This window comes from Dermochelys coriacea, chromosome 7 (assembly GCF_009764565.3).
Source record: "Dermochelys coriacea isolate rDerCor1 chromosome 7, rDerCor1.pri.v4, whole genome shotgun sequence".
Classification (NCBI taxonomy): domain Eukaryota; kingdom Metazoa; phylum Chordata; order Testudines; family Dermochelyidae; genus Dermochelys; species Dermochelys coriacea.
In genome coordinates this window covers 68187225-68201493 of record NC_050074.1, presented here as the reverse complement: position 1 = coordinate 68201493, position 14269 = coordinate 68187225, and the positions used below count along the sequence as shown (strand labels likewise).

The window sequence follows — 14269 nt, the reverse complement described above, 5'->3', positions numbered from 1 at the left end:
GTAGCATTTCCCATATGCTATTAGGAAGCAGCTGATGCTCAAATACTCTTTATACAGAGCATAGTGCATAAAAAATATACAGGAACATCCTGTATTGGTAGGGAACAATCCTGCATTAGCAAGAGAATAAATTACATCAGGGTTCTCAAAATAGGGGGTCACAGAAAGGTAGCAGAGGATGCCGTATGGAAAGGGTTGAGGACCATTGACAGACAACCTAAAAGGCTTTTCCTATCCTTGATTTTTTTTAATGATTTTCATGCTAACATGAAATTATCTAACATCCAATCAAATGACTAATTTCAGGATTTAGATCTAAATTCTAACTCTCTTGAGAAATCCCTTTCCCAAAGTCTCTGCCTGTGTGTGCATAGACACGATATGGCAAGTAAAGGAAGATATTACCCAACTGCATTGCACCTTGTCTGTGCGCTGTTCTGGACAGCAAAGTTAAGGAAATATGTGGGTAATCTGGCCCATTTACAAGGATTAATGGTAAAGCCCTTCAGTGTTCCCTGCCCTAATGATAAGAAACCTGAGAGAGGCATTGAGCTCCATCAATGCGAAGTTCCAACTCAATGGGTGTTGAGAGTGCTCGGTACATGACAAGAATTGCTCTCAAGAAAGGCATGGAAGACCATGAAACAAATGTAAAATGCAAAGTCCAGTGGTCATTCTGGAAGCTGGCAACTCCAGCAGCTTGGCTCAACATTAAGGGGATGGGGCTGCAGGCTACTCGGCTGTTGATGATTAAATTATAGGTATGTATCTATTTATTTGGAAATATAGATACAGAAACTGTGTCCCTCTCAGGCTCTAGGTGCTTTATGATCTTTTAAAAAACACAGTTATAAAATACAAACCATTAACTTCAGTGGGCACTCCACCCTCTATAGCAACACAATTCACCCAAGCTGGTCAAAGAAGTATTTCAACTTCCCTTAAAAATGCCTTTCCCCGGTCCCAGCAGGAACTCAACCCTCCCACAAGAGCCTGCAGCAAGAGACAGACTTTGCAATGTGCCCTGAGGATCTTTCAGACCAAGGTAGCAACATGACTTCTAAAGTTGAAGGGCTGCACAAAAATGCCCTGCCAGCTGCTCTCTCAGTTATAAATAACGGGGCTTCCGGCCCAAAGACTTTGGTGATCACAATTGTGGCACGAATGCAAGAGAGAGGAGTGCAAAGTTAATAAGCAAAGTATTATAATAACTTGTGTTAAAGATCTCGTACTAACAGGGCATTTTACGAACATGCAAGCCTCAACATCTTTTTACCTCAAATCACTATTATCCTATGGGTGAACTGCAGCATTGCCAACCCTGAGTATTCAAATATCATGAGTCAGGCCCCCAATAAGTCATGAGTCCAACTTAAAATCATTCATTGTTGTATCTATCAGGCATCCATAGAGTTTGTATTTGGGGGGGATCTTTTATTAGTTTTCTGTTTTTCAGCTGTTAGGGTATACTTGGGCCATCTTTTCTGCATACCCATAAAGGCTAGAAATGATTATTTCAATAAAAAGGAAGCTGAGATTCTCACAATCACATGGCTCCAAAAGCCAAGGCATTATGAAAAAACCCACCAAATACTGTGCAAGTTGTCAGCACTAGAAGAGAGACATTGAGAGTCCATGGTGACCTGGCTGAGACAGAGAACAGAATCTAGGAGTCCTGACACCCAGTGACTTTCTTTAACCACTTATCACCCGGATGTAGAACACACCTCAAAACAGAGCACTTTATTCCAGACCAAAACCTAATATATATAAAAAGCCTGTTCTCCCCCAGCATCATGTGTCTTGAAAACCCATAGATTATGAACAAAGCCATTATATATGTGGATTTTTGTTCTTGTTGGGATTTTAAGATCCTCTAGCTTAATTCCCTTCAGGTCACCTCATTTGCTGTTGAGATGGCAACACTTGCATAGATTTTTCAGACTCCACATTTAAAAAAAAAAAGGAGTATTTAAAAACTCTCTGGATGCCTGAAACAGACTTATAACTGAGCAATTTAGGACCAGTCCTGCCATCTTCACTAAGGCAAAAGTACAGCCAGGCAAGAAGAACTTGTGGCACCTTAGAGACTAACAAATTTATTTGAGCATAAGCTTTCGTGAGCTACAGCTCACTTCATCGGATACATTCGGTGGAAAATACAGTGGGGAGATTTACACACACACACACACACACACACACACACACACACACACACACACACAGAGAGAGAGAGAGAATGAGAGAGAGAGAGAGAGAGAACATGAAACAATGGGTTTTATCATACACACTGTAAGGAGAGTGATCACTTAAGATGAGCTATTATCTTCGGAGACAGGCCAGTCCTTGCTAATAGACAGCCCCCCAACCTGAAGCAAATACTCACCAGCAACACACACCACAACAGAACCACTAACCCAGGAACCTATCCTTGCAACAAAGCCCATTGCCAACTCTGTCCACATATCTATTCAGGGGACACCATCATAGGACCTAATCACATCAGCCACACTATCAGAGGCTCGTTCACCTGCGCATCTACCAATGTGATATATGCCATCATGTGCCAGCAATGCCCCTCTGCCATGTACATTGGTCAAACTGGACAGTCTCTACATAAAAGAATAAATGGACACAAATCAGATATCAAGAATTATAATAGTCAAAAACCAGTTGGAGAACACTTCAATCTCTCCGGTCACACGATTACAGACCTGAGAGTGGCTATCCTTCAACAAAAAAAACTTCAAAAACAGACTCCAACGAGAGACAGCTGAATTGGAATTAATTTGCAAACTGGATACAATTAACTTAGGCTTGAATAGAAACTGGGAGTGAATGGGTCATTACATAAAGTAAACTATTTCCTCATGTTATTTCTCCCCCCATCCCACCCCCCACTGTCCTCAGACATTCTTAAAAAGAAAAGGAGTACTTGTGGCACCTTAGAGACTAACAAATTTTTTTTTCAGACATTCTTGTTAACTGCTGGAAATGGCTCACCTTGATTATCACCACAAAAGGTTTTCCTCCTTCCCCCCGTCCTTCCTGCTGGTAATAGCTCATCTTAAGTGATCACTCTCCTTACAGTGTGTATGATAAAACCCATTGTTTCATGTTCTCTCTCTCTCTCTCTCTCTGTGTTTGTGTGTGTGTGTGTGTGTGTGTGTGTGTGTGTGTGTGTATATAAATCTCCCCACTGTATTTTCCACCGAATGCATCTGATGAAGTGAGCTGTAGCTCACGAAAGCTTATGCTCAAATAAATTTGTTAGTCTCTAAGGTGCCACAAGTACTCCTTTTCGGTATGCACTATATATCTCATATACACCTAAGCAGCAGCACAAATGATGTTAAATAATACAACATTTGCTTTGCACCATAAATAATTAATATCTCTAGTTCAAAAAAGAACCAGGAGGCTGATACAAAAACCTGGAACTAAATCCTGCCATGTCTTACCTAGAATGGTCAACTGGACTTGAGTAAAAACTACCTATTGGAATAGAAGGTGCAATATTAGGCCTATGAGTGAGACTACCTATCTTTGCTTATGCCTTGGAAATAAAAATGGCTATAATTTTAAAGTTGGTCAAACTAGGTCCCACTTAAAAAGGGCTGGATTTTCAGAGGTGAGTGCTCAGCACTTTGACCTTACTGCCCCTTTAAAGTGTCTCAGATTGCACTCCCAAAAAAAAAAAAAACACTAGTCACTTTTGAAGACCGTGGCCAATGGCATTATTTGCACACTTATTTTGTTGCTTAACTAAGATACATTCATGCTGAAGAGCCTGAAACATGCCAATATCCCCCGACCCTCCAGGCTTTCATGGAGTAAAAGACCGAAGCATGTTTTTAAAATTCTATGGTTTTCCCCATGCTGGATGTACTAAACTTGGGTGCTCTCTGCCATCCTGTGCCCACTGCGCTTTGCCAGCCTGATCCCCAGAGAGATAAAAAGTGCTGCTTCTGGAACTTCTGCATCTGTGACCAGTGGGCAGAGAAACTTTAGCAAAGGTAGTTTGAGCTGTTTAAATCTCACTCTTTTTCCACACAAGGAAAGAGCATCCTTAAATACCTTCCTGAAATACATTCTAAGCGTATCTATCACCAAAAAGTGAGGAAGGTTAATTAATTAAAATACTTTACAAATATTGAGATTCAAATACAAGAGGCACAACAGAAGTGCCATGTATTAGGATTATTAACAGAGTTAGAAGTTTCTTATAAAAAGATTATTTTCCCTTTTAGTTGTCACAATGTGATCGCAGGTAGGTGCATCAGACAAGGAGCAGAGAGAACTCCCTTCATCAAGGTCTATTATTTCAGCATACTCCTTAAATTAAAAGTTTTTGAAATTAGCCTGTTCCCCTGCAACTAGTGACATTACATTCTGAATATGGCCTATGCAATTTTATGAACTAGGAAAGAGGACTTTGCTTTATAAAGTGTTTTTCCACCCTCAGTTTTTAGACTTCAGGAACTGTGCCCTCCTGTCTTAAAATGCTGTAGACCACATAACAGAAATTTAATTTAGAAAATAGTTTCAACCAATTTGCCAGTGTCTGTTTTTATTCTTTGTAAAAGAAGCCTCGATTAGAGAGGCCTAGAGCACACATATTTCTAACCCGCTTCTCCTTTGAAATGACGGACTGATTAATATACACATTATGACACTCTATATTGGATACTCCCTATCGAAACATACAGAATTCATTTCAAATTGATCCTGTTGTTTAAGGGCACAGATGGATGCCATGGACTTCATTTGAGCACACTGGAGCTTCCCTTTCAAGCCAGAGTATAAGGAATACAATTGGACATTACGTTCTGTTCACCCAAATCCTGCTCTCAGTTACTTCTGGGCAAAGTCAATGTCTTGGTCCTGGATTTACATCAGTAGAACAAAGAGCATAATTTGGCCCTACGGCTGGCACTGAAAAGAGATGCAAGATTGTGTTAAAGCCATTTTCAATTACAGCTTTTGCCAACAGATCACTTCTTTGAGTCTCATTTCCCTTTGCACTGAAATATTAATGCATTAGTATGTGGAAGAGCTGACCACTCTACCAATAGAAGCTGGGCAAGGGAACCGGTATATGAGATAAAGAATATTATGTAGCTAGAGGGCTGCTCTCTCTTTAATATTTGTACACAGCTCCCTGAAGGAAAAAGATGTCAAGAACAGCAGCACTCCCAAAACTTGTTAGGGCATATTCATCTCTGTACTGGCATCAACACCGGGACAGAATGGAGGTGCCTTGCATCACCTCTACTCAGAGGCTGCTGGGACAGGTTCAGTCCTTGGTACAGGACTGGATAGCCTCTGCTTCAGTGGCTCCTGTGGGCCATTAAAGGGATACAACCACTAGAGTGCAGGGCCACCCCAGCCGCACCTCTTGCCGTGCTTGGGGCTGTGAAACAAAGCTTGGATAGGAGGTAAAAGGGAGGTGCTCCATGACAATGGTGAGTCTGGTCCAAGAATAGTGCACTACAGAATATACAGGGTGAAAACCTGCCCTACTGAAGGTCAATGGGAGTTTTGCCATGGATATCATATGGTCAGGATTTCACATATACAGAGGGCCTGATCCCGCTTCTATTGAAGGAAATGAAAAATCCCCACTGACTTTACTGAGAGCAGAATGAGAGGAGATCCATACTTATAGAAGCTAACTTTCTGGGAAAACCATTTAAACAAAGCATTAACTCAGTTCTGATCAACTGGGAACAAACCTACCAAACTTACTTTAATATTATTACCTCCTGATACGCAGATTTCTCTTTTAGACAAAACAGGCATTAAAAATGTCCTTTAGAGCAACACAAGCACCTTTGTTATATCAGTCAAATATAATGCTGAATTAGTTTTCTAAATGCACAAGCTGAAAAGCCATTAGCAGTACTGTACCCATTTTCTTTGTACAATTGGAGAGAAAGCTGATTTAGTTGCTCCGATTCCTAAGGTAATTCGGTTGGACATTATTAAAAAGATGAACTCAGTAAACTTTTTAATTTCCTTTGTGTGTGTGACAACTGTAACTTCCCCTTAAGGCCTCTAAGTTGACCACTATTGTGTTCCATTTCAGACATTCTACTCAGCGCCTCTTCCAGATTAAAAGACTTTGAGCCTATTTACAGACCCATTTCAGGAGGAAACTCTTTTTCCTTCCAGGAAAATAATATATAAGCACAACTCAAGAACAATTGTTTGTATTCCACTAGAACCTACTGTCCCCAACTGAAACACCAGGATATCATGCGCTGCACAGTCCCCGAGTTTACCTTCTAGACATGATGGATAAATTGAGTATTTTTATTCCTGTTTTATACAAGTGAATCCAAGGCACAATAACTCATCCAAAGTCACACAGCAAATCTGTGGCACAGCTGGGTAACTAAACTCAAATCTCGCCAGCCTCAGCCCTGCACGGAACCACAAAACCCATCTTTCTTATATTGAAGTTACTGTATTTATTCTCATAGATGCTGGAACTAGGAGTGTGGTGGGGAGGGTGCTACTGCACAGACTTGAAGTGATTTCCATTATATACAGGGTTTACAGTTTGGTTCAATGGTCTTAGCACCCCCACTATTGTTCCTGCACCCATGTTTATTCTTTCCATGCTTCTGGTGTTTGCTTTCAAAAATGGGGAGTTTAAAAAGAAGTCAGTTTGGAGAAACCAACTGGACAATAACTTGGTGGATTTTAATGCTCAGAAGCTGCCAAATCAAGAGATAGCAACAAGCAAGTACCAAGAAAATTAGAAAATTCCCCCACTCAGCATTGCTAATGTATCTCATTCTGAATATGCAAGAACCCTTGCTAATACAGACCTAGTTTAGTTCAGACCTTGTTTACCCTAACACAGCTATGTTCTGCAGCATTATCAACACAATTAAAAATAAACAACATCAAGCAGAGTAATGGTCACCCTGAAAACCAAAATCAAATGATTCAGACCAGTCACCAGAAAATGTCACTGTTGGCCATTCTAGTGCTGGAGAACTGAAGGTCAGGGTTTGACTACAGAAAGCCTGTGGTACACACTGTGCGCATAGATAGGCTCCAAGTGAACTTTACACAGAAAAGCTCTATGGAGAATACTAGCCTCCTACATTATTGAATTTTCCTAAGCCATGAGATACTTTATTTACTGCTTCTAGGTGGAGAAGAGCAGCCAAGGACAAAAGGTTCGGGGAGGGGAAGAGAGGGAGTATGAAGTCTTACCTTCAGATTATTTTCACAGTATCACATACTACCATTATATATATCACATACAAATAAAGTTAAAAGAACATGATTAAAGTTGGGGGGAAAAATCAAGGAATTTACCACCCACCCACTTCCCAGCAGCTGTTCATTGACTTTTGTGGGCCAATCTCAGGCCTTTTCAAAGCCTCCAGTCATAAGTGCAACCTGCCCTGTTGCCAATCTGAACAGAGGTGCCAACCATTTAGAGTGCATGGAGAATTAACAGATCTTCTTAACTCCTATGGGGTCCCTCCAGAAAAAGGGTAAGATGACTGTTGCTACCAGAGATGTACCTATTCTTTGAGCGAGAGATCTTCAGACCAGCACCTTTAATGAAAAGTATGTTCACTTGGAAAAAAAAGAAAAAAAAAAGGAAAATTATCTTCATTGTAATATGAGAGAGAGAATATTGGATACTGACACTATACACTAATCTAGTATGCAGATACAAGATCAACACCGTCATATGAACTGACTGCTCATGTTTACATTCCAAGCAGCCTTTCCACTGATCAAAATCCATTGAATGCAGTATTTAAACCTAAAGATGTTGTCTTATTTTAAACCTTCCTATTAATTTCCTTCATGGGAACTTTGCAGTCATGACAAAACCCATCAATGAAACCAATGTCATTGCACTGTCAAGCGGGCTCCAAACAGACTAATTGACAGTGCTCATCAGACTGACGAGAAGACAACGTCCTTGCCCTGAACAGTCGCACATGGAGTAGCAAATGTGTGTGTACGTGTCCATTTGGGGCAGGAAGCTAGAGAAGAATGGATAGCAATGTGAATGAATTGATAGTTAAATGAATAAAGGTGCAACTTATTAATCACCCTTTTTTAAAAATGTGCACACAATTTACAGTGAATTGGTAGAACAAGGAATGGGATTGAATTGGTAGGCTTCCTTGCAGAAGTTGATTTTCTTTGGGACTGGAATTTCTTTGGGGCATGTGAGACCAGGGATGAATGGGGGGAGGGAAGGGGTCCAGCTAGATTGGATGGACACAAAGCCCTTTACCTGCTTCTCCCTGAAATTAATGGTAGTTTTGCTATTGATGTATGCCGTGATCCTGCAATGAGCTCTGTGCAAAATGGACCTCTAACATCAATAGGCCTCAAAGATCCATATGTGCAGAGGGCTCCATTGGAAGTAACACTGGACCCCTGTAATCACATGGCTTGGGAAGAACTTGGAGGAGGGGAGGGGGCATGAAAGAGAGTGAAAAGTGAAAAAAGTGAAGAGATAGGCAGGAGCCAGGCTGTCCCATTAGTGTTATTATTCCTGGCAATTAGAACCAAGGACATTTTGAACTTTCCTTTTCATTCTCATCTCCCTTTCAAAAAAAGAATGAATAAGATTTCTTGAAATGACTCTCTTTTGAGGGCCAAGTTCCATTTTCTCCTGCCCTATGGTCAGGGTTATAATCTAAACAAATTAGAATGGAAATCACATATTGCCTGAACATTGAACTGCCAAAAAAAAAAAAAGAGAGAGAGAGAGAGAGAGAGAGAGAGAGAGACACATGCAGCCAAATATGCATCAAGGTCCTTGAGCCACTTGATAACCTGCTCTGGAGTTTGATATCATTAGCACTTCCTGGAATTGAAGAGGTTAATGTATACTGGGTCCTTTTAGAGAGAACTTACAGATATTCATCTACAGGGAAAACCCATTTTTCCCCACCAAGAAATACAAATAATATAACCCAAACAACTTGAACTTTTGTTGAAAAATGTCACTTCTTTGAGCTGTTGGTTTATGAAAGTCTGTCCTCACTCTATAAGTATGTGCTGAGCAGAATCTACTGTAAATTGCAGCCCGTCAAAATAAAGCATTAACAATAAATCTAAGAGCATAAAACTGCACAGTAAGGATCAGTTGAGTACAGCTAGCCCCTAGCTGAATACCAAAACCATTAAATTCATCTTTAGTTTTATATCATAGTAATCTAAAAAATATATACATTTTAAATGGCGTGTACACAAGAGAACTTTTGTTGTTTCCACCTGTGGTATTTCCATATTGGAGCATTTTTTCCTTCTAATATTATGAGGCATGTTTATAATGTAAGGCTTGCGCAACTTAGTCTGTCTATTGGCAATAAGTATCAAGATGCCCATTTCCTTCTAGAAATAAAAACTATATTCCACACAACACAGAACCTGGAGTGGCTAATTATGGTATTAACCCAGAGTATCCTTAGTTGAAGAAGGTCCCATTTTCCCAATTAATCACTTCAAGAGGAACTTTTAGAAACCAAACCAAAAATCCCACAGCAACTTGATCATGTAGCATGCATATGAACATTCTATAGCCTCAGAACAGCTGTGGACTTGTACAACTTTTGGAAAATATCTACAACGTACACATAAGGCAAAAGTAGGCATTTTTTCATCTGACACTAAAGAACTACAAGTCTGAATGGGTGAAGAAACATCATCCCTATGCTACTTAACTCTAGGCCATTAAATGTCAATATCAATGCCTGCAAGAGATTCACAAGTTGCCAGTTGTTTACCATGATGCAATTAATAGCAGCTATCCTATCTTTTCCGTTTCAGAACTGCTTTAAACTAGGAGTCTCCCATACTCTTCCGAACCTAGCAACACAGGGAAACCAATCCTAATCTTTTCTGCTAGCAGGATACTCACCAGACTAGTTAACCCAAGTCACTTGACAAAAACATTCTTATTCAAATTAGAGAAATCTTTGGGTTAACAATTCAAGTGTGTACCTGTGTTCACTGAACATCTACAAATTTAAGTTTTCAGACACTCGCAGCTGTGGATAAATCAAACATGCATTAAGAGGATCTGAGTGTAAGCTTATTTCTTTGTGTTGCTAACCTTGAGTTTTTACATGGGTAATAGGAGCTGTGGTTTCTTCACAACCCACAATAAAAATATAACACTTTACTGTAGAATAGTGCCTGTGCTTCTCTTTTGCAACAGAATCTGAGACAAATTAACTAGTTTTCTGCTCCTGCCCCCCCAGCACACGTAAAATTTACACAGCATCATGGTAGGGGCATTTCAACTTCTAAATGGGTTGAGGCTCCCTGTGTTACTTATGAGAAATTTGTTTGTACATCCAAGACGTAACTGTTTATCACTATGAACTCAGCTTAAAGTGACATAAATAGGAGTTGGTGTCACACTGCTGTACAACGTGAAACAGTGCTTTCTCTCCAGCTATAGACACCCATTTCACACTGCTAATATGCTAGACTTCTTGAAGTCACAATGAATATAATTACCCTAAATCACACTGACAGTTTTTCTGAACAAGAGTCTTCAAAATACATCAGTCACCCAAACTTTTCTGGGGTATTTATGAAGGAACAAAGAACATCAGTCAAAACAGAGGGCAAAAACAAATGTTAATGTTTGCAATAACAAACCTGACTAAGAGAAAGCTTAACATAGCTTAGCATACAGGTGGTAACTAGCAGTCTATTTTATTCAAATAGGCCAACATAAAAGAGTCAGATCACTTACACCCATGCTATAGATGAATCCAGAAATTAGTTATTTATGGATTTACTTTTAAAAAACCTCCACTGGTGATTTGATTTTTAAAGAGGAAATGGTTTTAACACACATATTTGGAAAAAATTGAAGGCAAGAGTAAAATACATGAAGTCACAGAAATAGAAGTCAAATCGAATAGCAATCTTATTGGACAGAAAAATTAGGAAAAAAAATTTTGAATACAAAACTTCACAAACATTTGCTATACGTCATCATAGTTTGGTCCACCACCACATTAATGACAGCAAGTTTATTCATTCAACTAGGATAAGGATCAATAAAAAACACTTTCAAATGAATATCTGAACTATACAATCTATTACCCAAAGCACGTACATGGGAAATACCATCAAGACAAAGATGACACAGTTTAGAATATTACTAACTTTACCACAAGTGTAAAGAAAATTGATTAGCCAGGACTAAAAAAAAAGTAAAAAGAAAAAAAAGAAAGATATCATAGATTTAAAATACAGCTATGTCTAAATCTTTTTTTTACAGTACAATTATCTATGAGGTGCAAGCCATTGCAAAATTAAAAGCTACATGAGGTTTTGGACTCTCAATGAACACATTCCACCCATTTTTTCCCTCAGAGATCTTACTTTTTAGGTACTAGCAAAACTATTGGAAAAATCTGAAGACATGTGGCTGTTTACAATAATGTAGGAAGATCAAAAGGGCAGGGAACAGGGTCAAGGGGTCTTTGTGTTAACAGAGATGCAGCCTTTAAAGTCTCTGAGAACAATTTAAGATGCTAAGAATGAATTTATCATAATTATTACATTTAGCTTGGCAGCAATAATGAGAAGGAATAAGCGATACATTTGATGGAAATCACAACCAGCAAAACATAACACCTCACTCTGTTCTCCTTTAAATCAACCAGTGATCGATTTTTTTTAAAAAAAGGTGGTTTTTTGGCGAATGTGTTCAACTGTAACCTGGGCCCCTGAGAACACTGAAGGAGTTCTTTACAAAACAACAACTTTGATTTAAATCAAGTAAACATCAGAAACACTTTGGCAAACACAACCATATGGATGGGAAAGAGCTATAATGGATTTTCTGTTTGCCTTAGAAACTTAACAGCTGTGAAAGCATCAGCTACGTTATGAGCCAATGACTTTTCATCTTTCTCCTTTTCATTTATCAACCCAAACTCAATTTAATTTGATGATGTAAAAAGCTTGTGGGGGGGGGGGAAGGAGGGACAGAATTAATAATCTTTCAGAACCTTAAAACAGAAACACTTTAATATTCATCTTTCACATCATAAATTTAGAGAACGAGGAAACACATCTGCTGTGACTTAGCTTTAGAGCCTCAAAAGGTAGAGCAAAGATATATCAGAATTTATTTCTATCTTGTTTGTATTTGGGGGCAGGTTTTTTTATTCTAATCAGCCACCAGCAGTCCTGATGACCCATCACCACAAACTTCCTGGAGGGTTTAGTTCAGAACTACTTACCTTCACAAAGGAGGAGAAAACCTACTATCCACCCAGTGAAAGGCATCTTTGCCCCTCCAATAATCCTATTTCCCCCCTCCCGCCCCCGCAGGGTCTAGATGCTGAGAGTACTCCTGGCCAGGCTATTTTCAAATGATTACAGTAAGCTTTCCAGTAAATTGAGAAAGTCTTTTTAGCACGTAATTCCTCAGTCGGGCTGACCCATAGTCTGGGGCTTCTCAGCTCTGCGCTCACTCTCTCTGCTAAGAGCGGTGATATAATGATGCTGGGGAAAGGGAGGGAGAGAGATTGCAGTGAACCTGCTCAGACGGTGCCGGGCTGTTCTCTCTCAACCTCCCGGTGGTGGCAGCTCTGTTTAACCAGATGCTGGGCAGATTTTAAAGTCCTGCTGCCAGAGTTGCCTCTTCTCCCCTGACTGGGAGAATTGACAAACTCTGTCTCGTGGTGCCTTGGGCTGCAATGAAGACCTGGGTCACTGACTCAAAGAGAGGGCAAGAACCAGGCTCTGATAGGTTTCCTTCCTCCAGGAGGACACGGTGAGAACCGGCCACTGATTGTGCTGCCTCTGGATGTCCAGGCTATTGATCCCCTAGAGAGCCACTAAACTTGCAGCGGGAGGGGATGTCCTGCAGAACACGATGCTGAACACTCTCGCCGGCTGCCGGGTCTTCACCAGTGGCAGGAGGGGGCTTTTCTTCTTAGCCAGAGCCCGGCTGGTTGGGGTTGTATTGCGTGCCCCTCAGCCTCGTCAAAAAGAAAAGGAGGACCTGTGGCACCTTAGAGACTAACCAATTTATTTGCGCCTAAGCTTTCCTGAGCTACAGCTCACTTCATCGGATGCATCAGCCTCGTGTAGGCGAGTCGGTGCTGGAGGGGCTGTAGCCTGGGGTCGGCTGGGCTGGGTGAGCCGGGATTTCGCAGCTGGAAGTTGCAGAAAGGGTCTGCTTGGTCCTTGTGGTTGGTGGAGCTGCAGATTTCCTAATGAGGCTGCTGGTGCAGGCAGGGGTTCTTCCCCTGGCGGTAGAGCTGTGAATCACTCAGCCCCCGGCAGCAAATGGACTGTCTGCTCTTCCCCACTCAATGAATAAATTGCAGCCGGCGGGGAGGAGTGTGAAAGCGACACGGGGGGTTGCAGGGGAAGAGAGAGCTCAAGAAGAGACTGTTTCATCAGATCCACCCACAGCATCCTCTGGGCAGAGGAGAGGGGACAGGGGCTCTGTCTTGCAAAAAAGCAGGGGAGGGGGCATGTTCTTAGAGATAGAAGGAAAACGAAAAGGGATCGAAAGAGAGGAGCCGGTAGCTGGCAAGGTAAGTAAGGAGGGTTCAAAGGGGATCGCTAGTGCATGGCGAGTGACGATTAACCCGCCCCAGGGGGAGTTTGGACGCCCCCTAAGCAGGGCAGCGGAGAGAGATGACAAAGGAAAGGAACTGCAGGGGGTGACAGGGAAAGGGGAGGGGGAGAGAACAGGGGTCGCGAAGGAAGGTAGGTAGGTAAAGCAAAAGAAACTAACCAGGTGTAAGAGTAGCAGCTGTGTCAGTCTGTATTCGCAAAAAGAAAAGGAGGACTTGTGGCACCTTGGAGACTAACCAATTTATTAGAGCATAAGCTTTCGTGAGCTACAGCCAGGTGTAGTGAGACACAAAGGAGGAACAATTCACCCCAGCAACTCGAAGGTCATGAAAAGGTAGTGAATTAAAAGAAGCCACCCCCCAAATACATTAACGGTGTTGAATAATTAATCCTTGGGAGAGGAGATATTTTTGCTTGATGACAGGGGGATGCTGTTAGAGGCGATCTCTACCTGGCAAGCGACCAAAGTAACCCAGAAGGCGCTCATCCTGTTTGTTGGTGAAAAGCCACTTTTCAAGCACAAGTGAAGACCCTTTAGCAACATATTAGCCCGCTCAGCTGGGCAGCTCGCCTACTGCGAACAAAACGCCGCACAGAACAGCTGAGCTCCTGTTTGCTGCCCGACAGCACAAGGGGCACCTCGTCCAAGCCCTCC

At 41.2% G+C, this 14269-nt stretch overlaps 1 protein-coding gene across 9 annotated transcripts in view; it reads right to left on the bottom strand.

The window, feature by feature from the left end:
* The window catches only part of RET (ret proto-oncogene), a 154536-nt gene that overhangs the window by 116070 nt on the left and 24197 nt on the right, over positions 1–14269 (bottom strand). For 5 of the 9 annotated variants that reach the window (XM_043518762.1, XM_038411500.2, XM_038411501.2 and 2 more), the window contains exons 1-2: positions 13105–13321; positions 12264–13001 (exon numbers count right to left, since the gene is read on the bottom strand). The exons of 2 other annotated variants lie outside the window; for them this stretch is intronic. In XM_043518762.1, coding sequence (XP_043374697.1) covers positions 12264–12309 — 46 coding nt within the window. In that variant the 5' untranslated portion in view covers positions 12310–13001; positions 13105–13321. Of the gene's footprint in view, positions 1–12263; positions 13002–13104; positions 13322–14269 lie in introns of those variants that run through there. 2 more of the 9 variants (XM_043518764.1, XM_043518768.1) reach the window with 2 other exon arrangements.